General features: G+C 46.1%; 1 protein-coding gene across 3 annotated transcripts in view; it reads right to left on the bottom strand.

Moving 5' to 3' along the window:
* AGPS (alkylglycerone phosphate synthase) overlaps window positions 1–24,483 on the bottom strand; it is a 103,214-nt gene extending 78,731 nt beyond the window's left edge. The window contains exons 1-3 of one of the 3 annotated variants that reach the window (XM_039913181.1): window positions 24,235–24,483; window positions 3,386–3,475; window positions 122–212 (exon numbers count right to left, since the gene is read on the bottom strand). In XM_039913181.1, the coding sequence (XP_039769115.1) occupies window positions 122–212; window positions 3,386–3,475; window positions 24,235–24,422 (369 nt within the window). In that variant the 5' untranslated portion in view covers window positions 24,423–24,483. Of the gene's footprint in view, window positions 1–121; window positions 213–1,932; window positions 1,954–3,385; window positions 3,476–24,234 lie in introns of those variants that run through there. The other 2 variants (XM_029071686.2, XM_039913182.1) reach the window with 2 other exon arrangements.
* Between the last annotated feature and the right edge of the window lie 882 nt (window positions 24,484–25,365).

Raw genomic sequence — 25,365 nt, 5'->3', positions numbered from 1 at the left:
TAATAAGTTTTATTTTTTTAATTGCATATACTCAAGTAATTCTATCCACACAGAAATGCATTTTAGAGTTAAATCTAATCACTGGTTAGGTCATGAATAACTGCATTAGTCATTTGCTTACTTTAGAGGTAGTTCTATGTTCCAGATTGACGCCGAGAGTGCTTTTTAACCAGTCTTTAAAAGTTGGTAAAACCATGCCACTCAGAGGATACCTGAAATACAAAGGCTAGAATATTACACACTAGAAATTGGGGCCAAGGAAAAAAATCTTCATTTTGAGATTTAAACAAAATACCCTTTTGGGACAAGAAAAAGGAAAAAAAAAGTTTATTAAAGCCAGGTGCTTTAAAGATCATATTCTTTTTTGTAACTATTCGTTAATGTCAATAATGCATAACATGGGCTATTTCCAAGCTAAATTTAAGAGATTCACTTAGTTGTGCCAAGTTTAGAGGACCAATAAAACATATTTAGTGAATCTATTGCTATAAAAATGATAAAACTTCAATTCCTAAATTTTTCAAAATGCTAAACAATCAAACAAATCCATTTTACTTTCATCTCTATGCAAAACTGGGGGGGGGGGGGGAAACCATGTTTTAAAAAGACTAGGAACGTGAGACATTTTCAAAAGTATTGGGCTCCTCTCCTTCCCCCATTTCCAAATTTAAATGAGCACTCAAAGAACTTCTATTCAAGCAAAATGTCAATCAAAACTTTGTTGCACGATATATAGCAAATTACTAGCTTCTTGATTTCAAGAGCACTGTTTTCTATGACAAATTTTTTCCTAAATCTCATCCTCCTGTTCTCCCACCTTAAAAACAGACCAAGAAAAAAAAGCCAAGAGGGAGAGGAAAGAGGAGACAGGAAAAAACCCATCAAAACTATTAAATACTATTTTGATAGTATATTGATATGTTTTAATAGCTGAGACAATCTCTAAACAGCAACAGAATATATCCCAGAAAAATGAGTATCAGGACACAAGACTCTTAGATTGTTAGCCCCAGGAGAGCCAGGACCATTCCCACCTCTGTATTCTCTCCCAGTGCTTAGTACATAGTAAACTCTTATTAAGCACTAGTAAAATAACTGATATTAAAAAAAGACAAGGAGAGTAACCGCAAATCAGCTTCAGTTTCCATAAGCTGGGGTGCTTCTGAAAGCATTTTCTAAAGATTTTTTGATCTGTTTCCCTGGAGTTTGAATGTCTGGAAAAAATACTGAGCAACTGGGCACGAGGGAGGTCTTGGGATTTCAGAAAATGGCATCAGAAGAGCTACTTTTAAATGGAGAAATGGAACGGGTGTGTGAGGACGGGGGTGGCTGAAGAACGGTAAAGGGGAGAAAGAGACGGAGACGGTTTCTGGATAACCTAGCTGCCACCAAAAAGGAGCTTTTCAGTATGTAGCCAATCTATTCCTGTTACAGAAATTCTAGTGAGTGTTTAATATTCTTCCTCCTCGCTTCTACCATTAAAAAAAAAATCCAATCAAAATGAAATAACCCCAAGGTTTTAAGATGTATGAACTGTCATTCAATTCCACAGTACCAAGAAAATCTTCCTAGCTCAACTATCCGTCCTGGAGGGCCAGGTTTTCTGGGTCAAGTTTGCTTTCTGATTCTTGAAGGCTCTTACCTAATATCCAAGAAAATACAGCTACTAAAAGACTAAACTGGAATGGTAGGTTTCATCTGCCTAATATCACACTTCATAATGAAATCATCAATCGATAGCATTTATGGAGCACCTATTGTGTGCAATCAGTACCATCAATCTGTCCATCAGTAGAGAGCACCACACTGAGGGCGTGGAGGAGGAACCACTAAAGCCTCCTCCATAAACCTGGCAAAAAATGTACTAAGAAACGGGATTCATTGTTAAAGATCATTTCGTCGTAAAAGTTTAGTACAGAATCAATATTTTACCTTCACAGATGTATAAATGGCAGGCTCTTTGAAGATGATGATAATATATCGCTAGGCTCTCTCATTGATGGGAAAGAGAAATTTCTTTAAGAGGAAAAAGCATGAAATTGTCAACAGCTCTTCCCTTCTACGTGAACTGTAGACTTATGTTAATTTTCCTGTCTGCATAATTTAGGACCCAACAAAGCTGCATTCCCTTCTTAGATCTGATCGATTCGCATTGCTCTGTGTGTCCCATGAAAGAACAAATATCTTAATTCCCTGAATATTTTGAGTTCCAGCCAAGAGACCTGTGGCTCGCCAGAAGTCCTATCAGCACCAAAGAATTGGGATATGGCTGAAGCCAAGATGAGATCATTATAGGCTTCGATATGACCCACGCTTTTCCGCTGAAGCAATCCATCGTGATCTGTTCTAGCAGGGTCTTTTTCCATTAATAAGTTCAGCCTTTAAAATGAATCAAAAATGGTCAAGAAAAGTCAACTAAAGAAGAATAGACGCTGAAAAGGACAACAAAATTTTATGGGACAAACTGGTATCGCCAAATGAGAACACCCGTGGTAGAGCTTGGTGTTAAAAAAGAACGAAGGGAGGTAAGTCAAACACAGTATCTTTCATAAGTTGATAAAAATTTGCTGCTTGGTTGCAAATCAAGTAAGCTAAGAAACCAAAGTTGACTCTGCAAAACTGCTTTCTGCTCATTGAAGTCCTTTATTCAACTTACAGGAATCTTGAATTCAATTGCAACAAAATAAAATTATTCAAAGGGCATTAACTAAGTGATAATCGCATTTTTGGCATGCCAAACCTGCAGGCAACCTGGTCAGGGTCTGTGCAACTTGAAGAGGACAGCCAGGCAGCCAGTAAGAGAAAGTCAAGAGAGACAGCGGGAAAATGCATTTGGTTCAACCTCTGGCTTTCCTCCTGGGGCTGGCGATCCAGGTGGCTCATCTGCTTGGGGGAGGCAGTAAGGGTTGGAGTTTCTGGGTTGGAGTTTCTCCTCTGCCCCTCTTTTTCCTCTCCCCACATTTTGGATGACTGCTCCTACCTAAACGGATTCTCCCCCTACTGACAGTGCATCTGCGAGACATTAATCACAGATTTACTTTTGTTCTATTCAAAAAGCCTATTAGATGGCTACTAATGTCACAAAACAACGCCTTAGTAATTTTCTGGTCTCTCGAAATGTGGCCCAACCACGTACAAATGTCTAATTACGCAGATAGGCCTGCTTAAGACATACTATGAACGCCTAAAGGTTAGGATTATAGATCAAGTCGTGTTTTGCAGATTAATGATCTAACAATAAATGGTATTTAGTGAGTGTTTATTGTGGGCAGAGCAATGTATTAAGCGCTTAGGAGAATAGGCATCATTCACATCCTCTGCCAGCCATGTTGGTTTACTACACAAAGGTGAACTGCTAACAAAGAACCTTTGTCAACAAACTTACCTCTTTCCAGTCAATTCTGCTTGACCCTTCTTATTGAAGATGAACTTGGAATCGCTATATCCCCATCCATTCCACTTCAGAATTTCTTGTCTAATTAAAAAAGGGAGGAAAAAAAGTTTAAATGAGACCCACATTCATTCAACTCAAATTTGAACAAAAGCTGTGTCAAACAGAAAACACTTGGAGAGAAATACGGCACCTTGGCGGAGACAAACACTAAAACATACCTATTCATGGGCACATTTGTACTGGAAGGAAGCTAAATTCAGAATCTCCCTCAAGTCACTGAAACAGCACTAAGCATTCATTCATTCGTATTTACTGAGCACTTACTGTGTGCAAAGCACTGTACTAACCTCTTGCAAAGACAGCAGCAATCCTTACTAATAATAATAATAATGTTGGTATTTGTTAAGCGCTTACTATGTGCAGAGCACTGTTCTAAGCGCTGGGGTAGACACAGGGGAATCAGGTTGTCCCACGTGGGGCTCACAGTCTTAATCCCCATTTTACAGATGAGGGAACTGAGGCACAGAGAAGTTAAGTGACTTGCCCACAGTCACACAGCTGACAAGTGGCAGAGCTGGGATTCGAACTCATGAGCCCTGACTCCAAAGCCCGTGCTCTTTCCACTGCGCCATGCTGCTAGGGCCCAAGGGCTAATCACTTTTGCGAGGACCCCATGTGTCACGTCAGTTTGTCAATCATATTTATTGTTTACTGTGTGCAAAGCACTGTACTAAGCGCTTGGGAGAGTACAACACGTAAGTAAGGACATCACTGAGTAACAGCAGAGACACAGACGAGGAAACCGAAAGAAAACTGCCGAATTTTCCAGAGTTTTCCAGGACCTAGAGCATCCACTCCACCCCCAAACCATCGGCAAAGGGCCACAGACGCTGGGACTTAAAGAAAAAAAACAAAAAAAACACAACCCAAAAAAATCATGGATCTGGAGAGAATGCTTTGTCATGCATAGAAAACCGGCTAAAAGGTAGGAAACAAGGAGCGTGAGTGGAGAAGTGCACACAGAATATAAATGGTGAGGTTCCCTGGGGATCAGTGCTAGGAAACAGATTTAACATTTTCCACAGCGATCTCCAAGAGGGAGTACACCATGAAATGACACTAAACCCTTCCAGTTGGCGAAATGCTGGACCGATGGAGATAAACTATGGGAAAAATCTCTGAGGGAGTGGGCAGGAGAGTGGCAGATGAGCTTCAGTGTAAGCGAGTGCAAGGAAAACGCACCTAGGGAAAAAACACTCAAGTTAAAACTGGTCTGAGCCGTCAGCTGTGGCTCGGGAAAAGATCTTGAAGAGACTATCAACCAGTCCCCCAAATCACTGATTTAGTGTGTGGGGAAGTCTTAAAAGATAAACAAGATGCTGCTCGTTTTGGGCAGGGAACATATTGCCAACGCTGTTGTGTGTAAATTTTTTTTAATGGTATTTGTTAAGGCTTATTATGTACCAGACACTGTACTAAACGCTGGCACAGATACAAGCAAAGGGTTGGACACAGTCCATGGTCCACATGGGGCTCATGGTCTCAAGTCCCATTTCACAGATGAAGGAACTGAGGGACAGAGAAGTGAAGGGACTTGCCCAGGGTCACACAGCCGATGAGTGACGGAGCTGGGATTAGAACCCAGGTCCTTCTTTTAGGCTCGTGTTCTACTCACTAGACCCGCTGCTTCACTTAGGACAGTGCTCTGCACACAATAAGCCCTCAATTAATACCACTGGTTTATTGATTGATTGAAAAGCAAGCAGTCAAAATAAACGAGGGTGGTTGGGAACAGTTTAGGTGAAACCCCAGTACAAGGGGAAGGAACTTCTTACCAAGGTGGAATGATCATGACTGTAAGCTCGTTATAGGCAGGGAAATGTCTGATCATTTTGTTTAAACAATTTATTAAATTGTTTACTCTTTCTAAGTGCTTAGTATGGTGCTTTGCACATAGTGAGTGCTTATTAATAATAATTGTTGAGCAAAAATAATTGTTAAGCACTTACTATGGGCCAGGCAATGTACTAAGCACTGAGATGGATACAAACAAATCAGGTTGGACACATGGGCCCCTTGTCTCGATCCCCATTTTACAGATGAGATAACTCAGGCCCAGAGAAGTGAAGTGTCTTGCCCAAGGTGTCACAGCAGACAAGTGGCAGAGCTGGACCCATGACCTTCTGACTCCAAAGCCTGTGCTGTATCCACTACACCACAGCAATAAATGTCACTGATTGATAATACCCGCTTTTAGGAAGGATGGTACATCTCCACCTGGATTACTACAAGCCCTTCTGGTCACAATGTCTTCCGGACAGAATAAAGTCTGAAGTTTCTCAAAGAATCATTTGTTGTCAGCGTCAGACCCAGAATCCTGGCTTGGCAAGACCCCCTGAACCGACCAGCTTGACTCTGCATATTTTCTTAAAAATCTAGCAAATGCTAGGTACAATCTATAGTCCAGAGTAAGTGAATAACATCATCGGCATTTAAAAATAGGCAAATATTTAAATCGTTTATTGTTTAAAATTGTTTAAACATTTCTTCCAAAATCCTGGAACCTGGGCATATAAGAAAAGTGCTTAGAAACACCAGGACTTGCTGCCTGCCATACTTAAAAACCCCTTATTCATCCTTATCAAAAAACATCTTGCCAGAGGTTTTTCTTAAAGCTAAGTGGCTTTTCCTTTCCCCCGCCCTACGCTTAGGCCTACACTTCAAAAAGAAAAAAAAAATCTAGTTGTATTAATTCTCTCCACAAAGAACATAGCGGAGGCTTATGAGTTGCAGGTACTTTTGCGGCACTAAAACGCATTTCAGGTATTACTCTTCCCAAGTCTTATGTTTCAGACCTCTTGAGAAGGTGAGAAAAAAAAAGTGAGACTAAAATTCCCCCCCCATCAGTGACACAAAATTATTTCTTCCTGACTTCAGTGAAGGCTAGGGTTAATGATTTTATTCTTCTAACAGTACTCACTTTCTCTAGCATTCCCAAACATGGAAAATGGTGACGCATTAAATTTCGGCTAATGGACACGCGGTGGCAGTGTTTCTCCATCATAAGCAAAGATGCTTATATGTATTCAGCCCTTCCATACGCATATATTTCCCAATTCCCTATGGAAAAGCTCAAAAGAGGTAGCCTGATTGAGAAGGATAAGATGCATTTTTTTATTAATCTTTAAAAAAAAAAAATCCGTCACCCTTACGTCTCTCATTCCTATGCTTTCTGCCCCAGGCTACTTTTTCACGTCTATCATTCGACACCCCCAAACTTCTGCATTTGGCCATCACTGAGTTAATTTCTGAAATGGAACTTCACCACTGTGGCATGAAATGGCATTCTTTTTTTTTTTCTGCCTCCCACAGTCTGGCTGCACTGCTGATAAGGTAAAAATGGGAGGGAAAAAACTTCAGTCTTATTACCTTAAAATAAGGTCACTCAGGGTAGCAACTGAACAGTTATGTCAAATAGGGCCTAAAATATAAATCCACATTAGATTTTAAACCAACTCACGGAAGGATCATAGAGGATCAACTAGTCATTAGTCTGCTATAAAACAAATGGAAATTATTTTAACGAGGTTTTATCCATTTAAAAAGATGCCATCATGGGCATTATCTTGAGAAAGTTGTGCACTGGGAATTTTTCTACTCTGCTACATTGAGAAATATATTCTCAGATGCAAACATAACTCCCCCCAGCACTAATGAAAATTCCAGTTCAAGAAGAATAAATAATAATAATGTTGGTATTTGTTAAGCGCTTACTAATTGCAGAGCACTGTTCTAAGCGCTGGGGTAGATACAGGGTGATCAGGTTGTCCCACGTGAGGCTCACAGTTAATCCCCATTTTACAGATGAGGTAACTGAGGTACAGAGAAGTTAGGTGACTTGCCCACAGTCACACAGCTGACAAATGGCAGAGTCGGGATTTGAAACCATGACCTCTGACTCCCAAGCCCGGGCTCTTTCCACTGTGCCACACTGCTTCTCAATAGGATCTTAGGTCTCAGCCCTTCATTCAACTTGGGTGAAGAACTTTGACCTCATTTACTTTACCAAACAGTTGTGTTTTTTTTTTTCAAAAGTACACCAAGCGTTCAGGTGAGATTAGGTCAGGCTAGCCCAATTTTGAAGAGGGAAAACAGCCACAGTTCAGAACCTTGTGCTCTTGGAAAAATGGGACGGATCAGCCTAGCATGTAAAGACTGAAAAATATCAACTCTATTCTCTACTAAATCAATGGTAGTTGAGTGTTTACTGTGTGAACTGCACTGTACTTCGCATCTGAGAGAGTTCAATACAGTTGGTAGTCATCAATCCTGTCCACAATATTATTGTCAATTATATTTTTTGAGCACTTACTCTGTGCAGAGCACTATACTAACACTTGGGAGAGTATAATATAACAATTTAACAGACACACTCCCTGCCCACAACAAGTTCACAGTCTAGAGGTGGAGACAGACAAATTACAGACAGATATATGGCCTTAACTACTCAGAGAATGACGGCCTGACAAATTGCAGAACTCAGAAAGGGTTCAGAGGAGCTTAAATAAAAATGATAGAGAAAATGGAAGAGTGAAACCTGGAAGGAAAAATAAAAGAAATTGAGATCAATCATTCTGGAAAAGAAAAGCCCAAGAGACATACGTAGAATGCATATAAGGTAATTCAATTGTATTTATTGAGCGCTTACTGTGTGTACAGCACTGTACTAAGCACTTGGAATGTACAATTCGGCAACAGATGGAGACAATCCCTGACTGGACACTCTCCCTTGCCACTGGGAGTAAAATACATTTAAGGAAATGGTTCAGACTGAAGATGGAGAGATAATGTCTGATTTACATAAACAAAGAGCTTTGTAAATTAGCCATGGCCCACAGGAATGACCTGAAGAGTGGGTTGTTCATTTTCTATACAGCTGTTTTTTCAAATTAGAAGGAAATGCTGCTCACTGTTGGATTCCATCTATGGGTGTATCACAGGATGCTTACTTATTATTAATTATATATACTTGTATCTACTCATTCATTCATTCAATTGTTTTTGAGCGCTTACTAGTGCTTTGCACACAGTAAGTGCTCAATAAATACAATTGAATGAATGAATGAGTAGATATAAATTAATCAGATTGGATACAGTCCCCATCCCACATGGGGGCTCCCAGTCTTCATCCCCATTTTACAGATGGGAGAACTGAGGCCCAAAGACATGACTTGCCCAAGGTCACAAGGCAGACAAGTGGCAGTGCCGGGATTAGACCCCAGGTCCTTCTGGATTCCAGGCTCATGTTCTTTCCACTAGCCCCTCTGCTTCTCATGCTGCTTTTCCATGCCACACTCGCAAAACTCTAACCAGACCCATTTCGTGGTCCTTCGACCCAGAGGGGTGAGCAGGTCATCGCTAGGTTGTGACACTGGGGACCAGAAGATGCCACGGGATGGTAATGCCAGGGGGCCAACACGGTTCATTAAGGCCCTGGAAGGGAGAATGAAAGTCAAGAAGTTATACCTTCAAACTGCTCTTGCAAGCAAGACACTGGCTAGCCATCCTTGATTGGAATCAATCAATGGTAGTTATTGTGTGCTTACTCTATGCAGAGCACTGTACTAAGTGCTTTGGAGAGTGCAACATAACAGATTTGATGGATGGGTTCCTTGCCCACAATGAGCTTAGAGGCTAGAGGGATGATCAAAAAGCTAAATACTCTCTCTTCTGGATAAAGCAGCGGAGAGAAAAAAAGACTGATGACCAGTTTAAGGACTCTGGATAAGAAGGCCTTGCATTCTATCAGTGTGGCCTCATGAGAAGATCATATGCCTGGACTCAGAGGACCTGAATCCTCACCCTGGCTCTGCCGCTTCTCTACTGTGTGACCTTGGGTAAGTCACTTCATTTCTCTGGGTCTAAGTTCCCTCATTGGTAAAAGGGGGATTTGATATCTGTTCTCCCTTCCCCTTAAACTGGGAGCCCTGAGTGGGACAGGAACTGCACCCAACCTGATTATTTTGCATCAACCCCAGTGCTTCGCACATAAGCTCTTGAAAAATGCCAATTATTATTATTATTCTCCTTCTTAGCTGGAATTTAAGTGTCTGCCTCACTTTGAGGGAACAGATGTATCCTAACTCTCTTACATTCTGCCAAGTGCTTAGCATAGTGCTCTGGACAAAGTAAGCATCCTCATCATCAGTGGTATTTACTGAATATTTACCGTGTGCACAGCACTGTTCTAAATACTGGGAAGAGTAAAATACAACAGAGTTGGCATTAAGAAGCAGCAAGGTGTAGTGGATAAATCACAGGCCTGGAAGTCAGAAGGTTATGGGTTCTAATCCTGACTCTGCTACTTGTCTGTTATGTGACCCTAGGAAAGTCACTTTACTTCCCTGTGCCTCAGTTCCCTCATCTGTAAAATGGGGAATCAGACTGGGAGCCCCATGTGGGACAGGGACCGAGTACAACCTGATTACCTTTTATCTATCTCAATGCTTTGTACAGTGCCTGGCACAAAGTGCTTAACAAATACCACAATAATAATAATAGTATGAACACTACTAATTGATTGAAATGGATTCCAGTGCTCTGGCTGGCCCAGAAAGAACACCCAGCTCTTTGCATTACCAGCTCTTGATCCTACAGAAAAAGGTAACTACGAGAGACGGAGTGAGAGAGAGTGAGAGTAAGTAGTTTATCAAATTTGCACAAAACTGCTCCTGCCTATGTTAATGTATTTCCTTCAAAGTGCATAAAAGAACAGATTCAATCAGTAGAACTCTGCATCTAACTTACTGCTTAGCATAAATACCATCGCAGTAATAAGTTTCAAGATAATCAAGTTTGAGTTCATTCAGCTAGAAAAATCATAATTACACTTTAAATTCATTAAAATATTCAATTGTAATGCTCCAAAAAAAAAAAGGATTTTGAAGCCTCTACCAGCAGCATAGGTATGCCTCAATTTCTAAAGACCACCTACTTCCCACAGATCTGCCCAATACCTCCCTGGAGAGAGCCACATCTCACCCCCATACCACTTAGTTCAGATGTGCTACTGGTCTCACTGTAAAATACAGGAATTTCAGAGAGAAGGCAAAACCAAAGGGCAAGACTTCCTGTGGGTGCAAACATTTTCAGATAGGTCAAGCCTGCCTGCAAATTCCAGAGGAAAGAACATTATTCTTCGGATTGTGACTGTGCTTCCAGATTATTTACAGTGCAGATTTAGTGTCACCATGAAACATAATTTGCAAGTCCATAAATTACTTGCATAATGAAGATCAGTAAAATTCAAGGAAATGAGTTTTCCACTTGCAGGGATTACAGAGACCATGTGCTTGCTTGTCAGGCTGCCCATCCACATTTGGTGGCTTTAGAGTAACTGGGCACTAATAGCCTCTTTACACAGCTTGTCAACTAACCACCGTTTGATTTACCCAAATAAAAGAGTAGGTTGAATATAAAGAGAACAAGAAATAAAGCTAAATTTGAAAAGGCTGTAACGTGTAGGTCTTGAAGCTGTTCGAACAAGCTAGAATCCCTGGGTCTTGAAACCCTAAAAGAGTATTTTGGGGATTTTAACTATTTGTAACCTTTACTACAAGCCCTGAAGGAATGTTAACTTCTTCATGTGTGTGTGTGTATACATACTTATGTATATAAGAATGATTAAATTATCATGCAGTAGTAAAGCAAAATAACAAATGGCATAATTTTGAATTTATTACCACCAAACACACTTAAAACTAGGTAACTACTGCTGCTGTTTCCAATCAATTGGACCGAGTGCTTACTGTGTGCAGATCACTGTACCAAGTGCTTGGTAGAGTACAATACGAGGGAGTTGGTAGACACATTTATCTGTCGAAAGGAGCTAACAGTCTAGAGAGAGAGAGACAGACATTAACATAAATTATGGATTTATCCATTCAATCGTATTTAGTGAGCGCTTACTGAGTGCAAAGCACTGTCCTAAGCGCTTGGAAAGTACAATTCTGCAGCAAATAGAAACAACGCCTACCTAAAAATGGGCTCACCGTCTAGAAGATATGTACCGAAGTGTTGTGGGGCCTAGGGAAGGTTGAATGAAGGGAGCAAATCAGGGCGCTGCAGAAGGGAACTGGAGAAGAGGAAATGAGGGCCTAGTCAGGGAAGGCCTTTTGGAGATTAGTCTTCAATAAATCCAAAGTGCAATACACTGCATTAGATATACTGAGGTGTGCATCTGAGAGAAATCTAGGTCTGAGCAGCTGCTCTTGAGGAATTTACCCTTTTTCCATATTTGGTCTAATGTTTACTGCATCCTGGAATATTCTAGTCCGGGCCCATTTAGGATCTCTCTGATCCTTCAAGAAAAAAAACAAACCAGACCCCAATCGATGAGAACTCCGACCAAGATATTCAATGCCCAGTTCCTGCCAACGAGGAAGTTACTTTCTGGCAGTGCAGCAGGCACTTTGGGAGGAGCTCTTCTTTCCTATACTAATCAACAGCAGGGTATGGGCCAGACAGAATTAGGAGTGCCTCCCCAAAAGCTTAATGTACTTGCTCACTGGCAAAGCCAGTCCTCAACAGTTCATCTTGAGGATTTTCTCTCATCCTCCTCTCTCTCCCTGACTTCCATTTGATCATTTCCCTGGCATTTCCAACAGAAGGTGTGGAAGAAAGAAAGATGTTATGAAGCAGCATGACGTAGTGGAAGGAGCCCAGGCCTGGGAATCAGAGATCCTGTGTTCTAATCCCAGCACTGCCACATGTGGGCCGGGTGACCCCGGACAAGTCACATCTCTGTACCTCAGCCCCTAATCTGCAAAATGGGGATTCAATACCTGTCCTCCCACTTAGACTGGGAGCCCCATGTGGGACCTGATTATCAAGCCCAGTGCCTAGTACAGTTCTTGGAGCTTGGGAAGTGCTTAATCAATGCCACAATCATTATCATTACTATGAAATTCAAGCCAAATAAAGCCACAAAGAGTTGCAATTTTTTTTAAAAAAACCCTCTGATAGGAAGTTTGAAACTAATGGCTAAAGTGGGGCTTTAGGATTCTGTATGCGTTTCATGTACACATGAAAAACACAAAAAATCTTCATAGGAAGGCAGAGGGGAGTCGGTCAGTCATATTTATTGAGTGCTTACTGTGTGCAGAGCACTCTACAAAGCACTTGGAAGAGGATAATAGAATAATAAACAGACACATTCCCTGCCAACGAGCTGCAAAACCAGAATGCTGTTCCTCAAGCCAGGCTCCTCGGGGTTTGAGACCTTGCTACTGCCTTTGCCCTCCATCATCAAGTATCCTACACTGTAGACTGTCAGCTCCAGACTGCAGAGTCAAGAAGTCTTACCGTCCTCTGGACTCGACGCTTGTTGTGGGTGGGGAAAATATCTCCCAACTACTCTCCCAAGCGCTTAGTAGAGTGCTCTGCACACAGTAAGTGCTCAATATAAGCCATTGATTGATTGATTACCCAAGTCCCACCTCTCCAAAAGAGGTGAGGGTAGCGATAACACTTTAAACTGGGCTGCTCGGACACTCAAGTGTCCCCCTCCAGACCATAAGCTCATTGTGGGCAGGAAATGTGTCTATCGTTCTAATGTACTCTCTCAAGTGCTTAGTTAAGTGCTCAGTAAATACGACTGCCTGAAGCTGTGCTTTAGCCCACGACCCCAGCCACCGAGGCCAAGTGGCAAAGAGGCACCAAGACGTCACCTCTTTCCCCTGGAGCAGGAGGAGCAACTACCAACCTTTCTGAGGAACAGAAGCTGGAGAGCCCCCTGTCCCCCCACAACTTTTTCAACTTTGGAGTATGGGTATGAGCCAATAAACCATTGGGTTGCGGGGAAGATGAAGGTCACCGGCTGCTCTCAGACCCTGACCGGACAGAGCTGGCTCATGGATTTAATTGTTGCAATTTGCATTCCGGATGCTGAATTGATTGTTTCTGTTTGTCAGGTTGTGAGCTCCCTGAAGACGGAGAATGGGGCCAATTAATTTTCTCTATTTATCCCGAAGCACTGGGTAGATCACGCTGCACGACGTAGGTGTTCGATAAATAATTTTGCGGCGACCAAGATCCATGCAATATCCTTCCTAATTACCGTGGATAATTGAGGGTCCGGTGCTGAAGCTTTAAAGTCTGCATGGCTCAGAGGGCTAAGCAATAAACTGTGAATTTGGGAGCTGCAAACTCTGATTTTAATTCTGTGACTGATTTGCTAAGGAATAACAGTAGGTACATCCCCCTGCTGCTAGAGATGCAGTTCCTTGTAGGCAATTAGCTTAAAAGATTGGCCCCTACACTCTGGTAACCTCAGGTACCCTGAAACTATCCTCTGCTCTTCTACAACACGTCTGCTCTAGGAGTTTTGAACAGAATGCTATTAAGGCAATGGAGAATGCTTCTCAGATCATCCATTTAGCATCCGTCCAGGTGCCTGAGCTGTAACGCAGGTTTTCTTAAAGTGGGGTTTGTCCAGAACTCAACCCCATCGCTGAAGGGGAGTGGATTCCATTTTTCTTGAAATACAAACCTTCCCTCTGGAGCAGCTTGGCAGGAGGTGAGGTCTAGGTCAATCTGGGGGAGAGGTCTGGCCTCATCGCTCCGAAAATTCAGCCAGCATGGCTCAGCAGCCTCGCCAAACCTCTCTCCCAACAGCTGGGGCCAAAGAACTCGCACAGAGAGCGGCTGCATTCTCCGGCTGCCTGGCTCAGAGCCTTCCCAGTGATCTTATAAGCTGGGGCACGGTCGATCCATGAGCAGCCCATGAGCAGACCTGTCTTCTCCTCCCTTTCCAGCCCCCCGAGGAACGAGGGGAGGGTGGAAGGTGGCCGCGGATCGTTCCAGATAAACAGGGAGGTCCCTGCACTTGGGTGTCACCAGCTTCAGTTGTGCACAAGCGGAAGTGCAGCCGTGCGAGTGAACGGAAAGCAAAGGCAGCAGGGCCCCCAAACTACTGAGGTACATCATGAAGGGGCCCAAGTCCAATGCTTTTGGGGAATCCCAGGCCTAGTTAGCCCAAAGACAGAGTGGTGGGAGGAGGACAAGGAAAAAGATGATGAAGAGGAGGAGGAGGAGGAGGAGGAGGAGGAGGAGGAGGAGGAGGAGGAGGAGGAGGAGGAGGAGGAGGAGGGAAGCTCTCCTTCTCATATCCCCAAGGACATATTATTTACTCTCTCCTGGACGCTAAAGGACAATCCAAGCTGCCTTGGTCACCGAAGGAAGCCGAAGGAACCCTATACACCACTGACCTACAGGACCCAGAAAGTTTCTACAACCGTTTAGCCGGCAACTCAGCTTCTCCACTGCGGAATCTCTCTACAGTCCCGGTTTTCTTTCCCCGTCCCAGTCTGGCTTCAAACACTTGCTCCTCTTCCTGGGCCGCTCCTCAAGCAGCCCTCCTCAGCTTCCCACATTGCCCCACTTGTCCCAAACCCCTCGAGGCTGAGCCGTGGCGCCACCACCCCCAAACATCTGGGGAAGAACCAGCCATGGCCCAACCCGCTGGCTCGGGCTGGATGAGGTGAGGACACAATTCCTTTTTCGTACTTTCTTGAGGCTATTCCCGCTCGAAGGAATGAAGTACCAGGAAGGCCCTGAGGCCCTGGCAGAGTCTGCAGTTGAAGCTCCTGCCTGTTCTGGACTGCCAGCCTGGGGCTCAGAAGAAGCAAGGAATTCAAGTCCCGCTGTGGTGCTTGGGATAACTCAGAATAAAAAGAAGGGGGTGGTTTGCCTATAGAATGCATCTTTTTTAACAATTTTTTTTGGAAAAAAATCTACGGATGCTAAGACTTCGTTTGGCATTTCTGAGAGCACCTGGAAGGTTCTCCCCATCTAGACTGTACGCTTGCTGTGGGCAAGGAATATGTCTACCAACCCTGTTATATTATACTTGCCTAAACACTTAATACACTGCTCTGCACGCAATAACAGTGCGATAAATACAGTTGAATGAGTGGAGTTAAGGCTCAAACCAAACGTCCAGTGTCCTGTAGGGTTCTTGTCCTCCCTATACATGTTGGTCTGGGAGAAAAAGTCAAAAGCAAGACTAACACACTTTCTGTCTTTAGCTAAATCCATCTCCCACACTTACACTAAGAGGAGTGGACACATGCTTTAGGATACACAGACCCACACATTCTACTCGTAATCTACTGGTGTTCGGTCTCACTGCAAACCAAAATATCAAGGAGCCCTTTAGGAAAGTAATTCATTCACCAGCCACTGGCTAGATAAACCCTGGGCAAACAATTCTGGTGCGAGATACAGCGTGGCTTAATGGCAAGAGCACGGGCTTGGGAGTCAGAGGATGTGGGTTCTAATCCCGGCTCCACCACTTGTCCGCTGCGTGACCTTGAGCAAACCACTTAACTTCTCTGCACATCAGTTACCTTATTTGGAAAATGAGGATTAAGACTGTGAGCCCTACATAGGACAACCTGATTAGTTTGTATCTACCCTAACTCTTAGAACAATACTTGGCACATAATAAGCACTTAACAAACACCATAATTATTATTATTATAAAAGTGAAAGATAGAAGCTAGTAATTTCAGGATGCTGTAGCACAGAAAGAGTATTCCAAGTGGACTTAATCTTGGTATTTACTGAGTGCCTATAGTGTGCAGAACATCGTACTATGCAGAGACCGTAAGCCTGTTGTGGGCAGGGAATGTGTATATTTACTGTAATCTCAAGTGCTTAGTACAGTGCTGTGCCCATTGTAAGTATTCAATAAATATGACTGAATGAATTAATGAAGACCCCCTGACAAGTTCAGCCCCTGACCTCTAGACTCTAACAGTTCTTAGGGAAATAGCAGACTGAGTTACTTTAGAGATGCAGAAAACCAGAAAATCTTTCACTCTGGTGGAAGGTGGGTATGGAGAACTGTTCCATGTTACAGGAAAATGCTGTATTGTTCATTCACTGACAGTTTAGATGGGGCGAGCGGCAACCGAGACACTTTTGAAATATAAATCAAGTCCCAGATAACAAGGTTATCGTTCCATTAAGGGTGGATGGCTGAGGGAAATAACAGCAAGTGTACGCCGAAAGCCAAATTCTAGGAGGGCATAAGCCTTGTTGTTGACTCAGGCACCAATTACTCATGAGTCACCTATAAAGAGTTTAGAACAATAATGGCAGAGCTCTCAAACTGGCATTACCAACCTAGTCCTCATGTTGGAAAAAAGCTGAGATCATCATCACCATCATCATCAATGGTATCTAGTGAACGCTCAGTATACGTAGAGCACTCTACAAAGTGCTTAGGACAGTAGAGTATATCTATTGAGAAGCACAACCTCTCATCAAAAGACATGTAAAGAATTTAAGAAGTTTTAGCGCTCCCAGCATTTGGAAAGAAAATTTTTAAAACAGAAAATACAACACCCTAAGCAAACTTCAGTAGGATTACCTATAAAACTTCAGCTTGGTCATAGGACAGGGGATCTGAAAAAGACGGATCATCAGAGGGAGCTGAGCCCTTACTGCGTGCCGAGCACTGTCAGCCAATCATACTGGCCTCCGCCACTTGTCTGCTGTGTGCCCTTGGGCAAGCCACTTCACTTTTGTGCCTCAGTTACCTCAGCTGTGAAATGGAAATGAAGAGTGTGAGCCCCACGAGGGACAACCTAATTACCTTGTATCTACGCCAGCGCTTAGAACAGTGGGCACATAGTAAGCACTTAGCACCATAATTACTACTATTATTACACTTGAGCCCTTACTGGGTGCAGAGTACTATCCTAAGCGCTTCGGAGAGTACAATGCAACAATAAAACAGACACACTCCCTGCCCAGAACGAGCTTACAGTCTAGAGGACTGTCCTGCGATTGCAGTCACTATGTAAAAATCTAGGTGCTCAAGCATGTTGAAAAGTATAAATCTCAGTATGCTGCTGAGAAACCTGTAAGAAGACCCGGCAGTATTAACCAGAGGGCTCTGTCTGAATACAGGCGTGTTGTTCTGCACAAAACAATACACTGTGGAAAAGAAGATGGTTTAATCTTTCTGCGAAACAACAATCCCCTGAAGGACTTTCACTGCACCTTTAAAATTCTGGGAAAGACAGAGGAGGTAACAATGGAACTGTTAGGCACATTATCCTACCACAGAAGCAGCATAGCGCTATCCCAACGCTTAGTACAGTGCCTGGCACATAGTAACACATAGTAAGCACTTAACTATCCCGTTTAAATACCCAAAACACACACACACACACAAAAAAAACCCATACAGCTCCTTTCAGACAGAGATGGAAGCCTATTCACTGTTAAGGTAGGCCCATCCATGGAAGTGTCAGGTCCGTATCTTGATAGAGGATTCAGTCCCTTAACTACTCACAAATAAGATGCCAGCCCTTCTAACTCAAGAAAAGAATGGTTGCTCTGTGTCAAATGAATGGGCCACCTTTCAGGGATTGTCAGATCCAAGTCCAAACCAAGATGGTCAACTGAGAAGATAAGTTGCGTTGTGTTGAGAGGGTGACTAGGAAATGAACTCATTATCGCAGAAAATTTCCTGCACCCTCAAACTGATCATATTAATTGTAGTTACAAATGAATTCTTGCATGTGAACCACAGGGCCTGCAGCTATGAACCAAGCACTCACCCTTATAAAGTTGGGGAAAGTCTAGCAGGGGTTCAGATAAACACACACGTTCTCAACTTCAGGGATGGGGCAAACCAGCAAAAAAACCCTGGCTACTCTTAGCCTGATGCAAACTACCTCCATCCCTTCTGTTTCAGGGTCTCTGAAGACCAGGGAAATTACGGTGCGGCAGTTGGAGTAGGCTTAGATGTCGGGCTTGGGTTTGCTTCTTCAGATTTTTTTTTTATGGTATTTGTTAAGCGCTTCCTATTTTCCAGAAGGTGTTCTAAGCACTGGGGTAACTAATCAGGTTGGGCACAGTTCATGTCCCACATGGGGCTCACAGTCCAAGAAGGAGGGTGAACAGAACTGAGGCAGAGAGAAGTGACATACCTGAGGTCTCACAGCAAGCAACTGGCAGAGCCGGGATTAGAACCCAGGTCCTCTGCTTCGCAGGCCTGTGCTCATTCCACTCGGCCATCATCTATGGACTGATTGATGGACAGATAATCCCCTCCACCTGCTGCGCATGAGGATCTAAAGATATCTGTGTCTGAGATATAAGAATATAAGACAGTCCTCGCTCCTCTTCACTTGTCACTTTCCCTTTTATTTTGGGCCATACCCACCAAGGACTCCAACCCGCAACCCACCTAAAGGCAAGAGCAATCTGGTCAGCAGACTATTCGCCAGTAACCCCACACAACCTGTGCTACTTGGTACCAACCCGCAGATCCAGTGGGTTCTCAATCACCCGACCGGGACTTCATTCACTGGAGGGGTTAAGGGGACCGGTGGATCCCGTGACACCAGGTGCTACCACTTAGCTCTGGGCCCCCACAATCAATGGCATTTACTGAGCACCTGCTGAGAGCAAAGCACTGTGCTGAGCACATGGACTGTTACAAGGAACTTTCAATCCAACAGGGGAGAAAAATGTCTTTATAAATAATGGGAGCAGGAGGTAAAGCACCGATATATAACAGGTAAAGGGACAAGTATATCAGATTGAAATAGTTGAATAAAGTAATGCATGTATGAATTCAGCTCACTGTGGGCAGGGAATGTGTCTGTTTATTGTTGAACTGTACTCTCCCAGGCGTTCAATACAGTGCTCTGCACACAGTCAGTGCTCAAGAAATACAGTTGAATGAAAATGTACATACATACCTAAGTGAGAAGTACTTAAGAACTAGGTGCTGGCCAGACAATGACTCAGTAAGCAGGTGCATCCAATACCTAGTGGAGAACCCTCTTCAGAGTGAAGCCTGCCAAACCCATCAGTTGGCACAGGCAAAGGCTTGATTTCAAACAGACCAAAGGTCCCGTGACCTTAGACCTAGTGGCCGACTTTCCTGGCTAGCATGCCATGATGCAACTGACATTTACCTAGGAGATTCCAGAATCAACACCGAGTACATCTATTCTTAGAGAGGGCTTACATCCTGGATGTAAGCACATGGCTCAGAGGGTTTCCTCCTCAATGCTCATAGCACTGACTAGTTTCCTGTCTGTCTTCTCCGATAGCCTGCAAGCTCCTTGAGGGCAGGAATTGTATCTTAACAACTCTATCTGCACTCGGTAAGTAGTGGACAAATACCACCAATTGCTTGACCTCAGGGTCCAAAGTCACTTAAAATTCTTGCTCTGCCCAGGTCAGCTAAATTTTACAGCCGATGTACCAGCATTCACTGAAGTTCGGGGGCCAGAAAGAGTCTTCACGCCAAGCAATGGCCTAGGAATCAAGCTTGCCTTCCAACGGGCCTCCAGACACGGGTCGTCCGTTGCCAGGGAGGAAGTCTCCTGGGATCGGCCGCCAGGCTGCCAAAGCCTTCAGCTCCTAGATGGCATACCAGCCAGGAAGCCTCCTCTTCCTCCCCCAAGAATGGATCTTTACGCCTTCCTGTGCCTTGATGCTGCAGGAGTGAAGCCCCGCTTCAGAAGCAGAGGGTGCACAAATTCTACCTCCCCTGAGGTTAAAACAGGGGGCTCCCCCTTAGACTCTGACCCCACTGTTGGCCAGAAATCGTGACCTCCAGGTCATTACCCCAGCAATCATTACGATGTGCTAATGTCCACTGGAGAAGTAATGCAGTCGAGTGGATAGCGCACGGGCCTGGGAGTCAGAAGGACCTGGGTTTTAATCCCGGCTCCGCCACTTGTCTGCTGTGGGATCTTGGGTAAAGTCACTTGGCTTCTCTAGGCCTCGGTTCCCTCATCTGTCAAAAGGGGATTAACATTGTGAGCCCCATGTAGGGCATGGACTGTGTCCAACCTGATTATCTTGTATCTACCCCAGCACTTAGAGCAGTACCTGGCATGTAGAAAGCACTTAACAAATACCATTTTAAAAAACGTACACTAGAGGTACTTATACTTGCTAACATCAATCTCGTCAGATTAAACTGCCCCTATGATACAGACGGAGTCCCGCTGGGCAACCTACATTAGTAGCGCAACTCAACTCGGACTTTTTGCCACCGCATCCTCCTGGACCAACTTCTAAACATGAGACTCGCCTCGAGCTAGGCAGATGACATCTCCTGTTGCTCAAGCAACCACACTTCCCTCCTGCAAGGATTCCACAAAGCTGCTGGATCTTCGGTTACTTAACTCTTGGCAAAACAAGGGCGGCTCGCCTTTGAGAATGGTTCTCCCGAAAGGGGCGTAGCATGACCGGATCGGGGCCCCCCGCGGGTCTTCCTCTCAACTCGGTAGGAAACGGACGCGATTTCACTGAGGTGTTATTTTTAACCTGAGTTCTACCCGTCTGCCCATTAATCCCTGGCCAACACCATGGAGTGCACTTCAAGGGGCTTGGGGAGGACACTATGGGCCCATGGGAGAGAGAGACTCTGTCCAACTTGGATATATTGTATCTACCCCGGTGTTTAGTACAGTGCTTGACACCTACCTGCTTAATACCACAATTATTATTCTCGATATCACCCCCACCGAGACTTTGAGCCTACTGTGGGCATTTGCTTGTGTTGTGTTTTATTGTTTCATCATTCTTGATGTGTCTGTCTCCCATCCCTCCCCCACACTTAGACTGTGAGGCCCTGAAGTGGCAGGGATGGTGCCTAATTTCCACCTGGGTATCCTCTCCCAGCGCTTAGTAAAGAGAGCTTAATAAATGCTACTGCTGCTATCAGAGAAGGGCCCCGGGAGAGATCAGGGCTACCTCTCCAAGGACAACTTCTGGTCTCCCTGCCCAGATCCACGACTTGTAAAGACCCGGCCCAGAGCTGATCAGGAGTGCTGTAAGACTCCCACTTTGGAGAACTGTTGTCTTCAGGCATCTTCCTACACAGCACAGCCAAAACTGAGTTAAGTTCAGCAGACTTGCTTTTCTTCAGGTCTATCCCCAAGTCTCCAGCTGAGATGGATTTTTACAAACCTAAAACAATTCATAGACACACGATTCCTGACACCACGATGTTCACAAAAAGAAAGGGTATTTTTTTAATGAACTAGCTGTTTCCAGAATTCTGAAATCAGGTTGCAATAATAAGAGCTATTCTGACGAAGACTGTAGGAGTTGCAATACTAACAGCTATTCCGATGGAGACTGTAGGAGCTGAAGCACAAGTTTGGCAACAGTTTATCAGTTGATGGGGAAGGAAGAAAGCTAAAGGATTTGCTCTTTTCTTTCTCATAATGGTGCAATCAACTTTGCATGCAATTTTATTTTTAAAAAAGCAGAAATAATGCAGTCCCCCAAAATAATTCAATCATCAGTCGTATTTATTGAGTACTTACTGTGGGTACGGCACTGCATTAGGCTTTGGAAGAGTACCCAGTATAAGAGGTGGTAAACACGTTCCCTGCCCACAGGGAGCTTAGCCTAGAGGGAGCTTACAATCTAGATGGCGTAATGGCTAGAGCTGGGACCTGGGAGTCAGAAGGTCATAGGTTCTAATCCTGGCTTTGCCACCTGTCTGCTGTGTGATCTTGGGCACTTCACTTCTCTGGGCCTCAGTTCCCTCCGGTAAAATGGAGATCAAGACTGCGAACCCCCCGTGGGACAGGGGCTGTGTCCAATTCAACTTGCATGTATCCACCCAGGTGCTTAGTACAGTGTCTGGAGCATCGTAAGCACTTAACAAATACCATGATTATTATTAGATTTGCATTAAACCTTTTACAGTTCTTCTTACACTATTAAAAGCAACCAAAGAGGTGAAACTCCACCGGCATCGCTCCCTGAAAGAAGTGAGGGCCGACAGTCTTGTAGCCAAATCGATAACTTGAAAAGACCAAGACCCAGGAGATCCGCTAAATGGTGGCCTGTAATACATTTAACTAGTCATCAGCCAGATCAGGGAGAACAAATTAAAACCAATTGCACTTCGGTCCATCCTCCCCAGATGCTATGATTCAACCTCATGAAACTTGAGGTTTGGCAATCCTTCCTTCCCTGGCCTGCACCAAAGGTGGATCACACACACCCTGAAGTGCTGGGGCGACATTCCCTGGGGCAAAGCCTGGAACTCCTGGCCCAGGGCAAGTGAAACTGGAAGGTGAGGAAAGTTGGAAGGGAGGTGAGGACAGGGAAGAAGAGCAAAGGAAGAGGGAAGAACAGCCAAGGCTTATTGATCTTGTTGGACTCAATCCCGATCAGCTCTGACTTGTGGTTTTATGGCCTTTTCATTCATCCCCTCGTATTTACTGAGCGCCTACTGTGTGCGGGACACTGCACTGATGATGCAACGCTAAAGGAAAGAGCATGGGTTTGGGAGTCCGAGGTCGCGGGTTCTAATCCCGCCTCCACCTGTCAGCTGGGTGACCTTGGGCAAGTCACTTCATTTTTCTATGCCTCAGTTACCTCATCTGTAAAATGGGGACAGACTGTGAGCTCCACGTGGGTCAACTGGATAACCCTGTATCTCCCCCAGCACTTAGAACAGTGCTTGGCACATAGTAAGCGCTCAACAAATACCATCATCACCATCACTGGACTAAGCGCTTGGGACAGGACGATGCGACACTAAATGGACATAATGACTGCCCATGGCTGCTTTTCCCGGGGAAGAGAAGGGGGCGACCAATTTGGCTGGATTGAACACCTAATTACCTATATCTCCCCCAGCGCTCAGAACAGTGCTTGGCAATGTAGTAACCACTTACCAAATAGCATCATTATTAGACACATTCGCTGCCCACGGCTACTTTTCCTGGGTAGAGGAAGGGACAATCAGTTTGGTTGGTTCCCACTGTGAGCCCCATGTGGGACAACCTGATTACCTTATATCCAATCTAGTGCTCCGAACAGTGCACGGCATGTAGTAACCACTTACCAAATAGCTTCATTATTAGACACACTGCCAGCCCAGGCCTTTCCTGGGCAAGGAAGGGGGCGACCAGCTTGGTTGGATACCGCTGTGAGCCCCACGTGGGATGCCCTGATGACTTTATATCCACCCCAGCGCTTAGAACAGTGCTTGGCACATAGTAACTGCTTACCAAATACCATCATTACTAGACACACCTGGGCGGGGAATGGGGTGACCAGCTCGGATAGATCCCACTGTGAGCCGCACGTGGGACAACCTGATGACCTTATATCCATCCCAGCGCTTAGAACAGTGCTTGGCACGTAGTAACCCCTTACCAAACACCATCATTACTAGACACATTCCCTGCCCACGACCCCCTTTCCTGGGCAAGGAAGGGGGCGACCAACTCGGTTGCATCCCACTGTGAGCCCCACGTGGGACAATCTGACTACCTTATAACCACCCCAGCGCTTAGAACAGTGCTTGGCACGTAGTAACCCCTTACCAAACACCAGCATTACTAGACCCACTCCCTGCCCACGCCCCCCCTTTCCTGGGCAAGGAAGGGGGCGACCAACTCGGATAGATCCCACTGTGAGCCGCACGTGGGACAACGTGATGACCTTATATCCATCCCAGCGCTTAGAACAGTGCTTGGCACGTAGTAACCGTTTACCAAACACCATCATTACTAGACACACTCCCTGCCCACGACCCCCTTTCCTGGGCAAGGAAGGGGGCGACCGACTCGGTTGGATCCCCCTGCGAGCCCCACGTGGGATGAACCTGATTACTCCGCATCCGCCCCCGCGCCGAGCCCGGTGCCCCGGGCGCCTAAACCCCATTATGATGAGGATTCTTCTCCGACGCCGAGGCGGTGGGGGCGATGGAGGGGCGATGGAGGGACGGTTCCCCCTCCCGCCCCCCCCCCCAGGACCTGCCGACTGACCGTCTCTTGGGGATGGCGCTGGGGCCGGGCGGCCGGGCTCCGCAGGCGTTGGGGGCGGGCGCGGCCGGGCCCGGGCCCCCGAGGTGTCCGCTGAGCACCCGCAGCCGCCGGCCCGCGCGCTGCCGGCCCGGGCCCGGACCTCGGCCGGCCTCCGGGGCCTCCGGGGCCTGGTGGGCGGCGTCGGCCATGGGTCGGGGCTGCTGGAGCCCCGGGCGGCCGCCGGGCGCGGGGGAAAGGTCACTCGCCGCGCCGCCCTCCCCCCTCCCCCAACGCCCATTCGCTGGGCCGCTTCCCGGCAGCCACCGCGGCCCCGGGAGGGGGGGGGGGCGACGCGCGCCGACAGGCTGGGGCTCGCGCCCCGCCCCCTCGCGCCGCCGCGCGCCCCGCCCCCAGCGCGCGCCCGTCCGCCCCACGGCCCTCCTGTCATCCGGGGACCGTGATTGGCAGCCCTCGGGCCACCAGGGCCCCGAGCACAGCCGCCCTCATGGCACCCGAGCCCCGTGAATGGCCGCCCTCCTGCCACCAGGCCCCGGGCGCAGCCGCCCTCCTGCCACCAGGGTCCCATGAATGTCAGCCCTCCTGCCACCAGGCCCCGGGCACAGCTGCCCTCATGTCATCCGCACCCCATGAATGTCAGCCCTCCTGCCACCAGGGTCCCGGGTACAGCTGCCCTCATGGCATCCGAACCCCATGAATGTCAGCCCTCCTGCCACCAGGCCTCAGGCACAGCCGCCTTCATGCCACCAGGGTCCCATGAATGTCAGCCCTCATGCCACCAGGCCCCGGGCACAGCCGCCCTCATGCCACCAGGGTCCCATGAATGTCAGCCCTCATGCCACCAGGCCCCGGGTACAGCCGCCCTCATGCCACCAGGGTCCCATGAATGTCAGCCCTCCTGCCACCAGGCCCCGGGCACAGCCACCCTCGTGCCATCCGGGTCCTGTGAATGTCAGCCCTCCTGCCACCAGGGCTCTGGGCACAGCTGTCCTCATGCCACCAGGGTCCCATGAATGTCAGCCCTCATGCCACCAGGGCCCCGGGCACAGCCGCCCTCATGCCACCAGGGACCCATGAATGTCAGCCCTCATGCCACCAGGGCCCCTGGCACAGCCGCCCTAATGTCTTCCGGGC

Source organism: Ornithorhynchus anatinus, chromosome 9, assembly GCF_004115215.2.
Source record: "Ornithorhynchus anatinus isolate Pmale09 chromosome 9, mOrnAna1.pri.v4, whole genome shotgun sequence".
Lineage (NCBI taxonomy): Eukaryota > Metazoa > Chordata > Mammalia > Monotremata > Ornithorhynchidae > Ornithorhynchus > Ornithorhynchus anatinus.
This window is presented reverse-complemented; position numbering and strand designations above follow the sequence as displayed.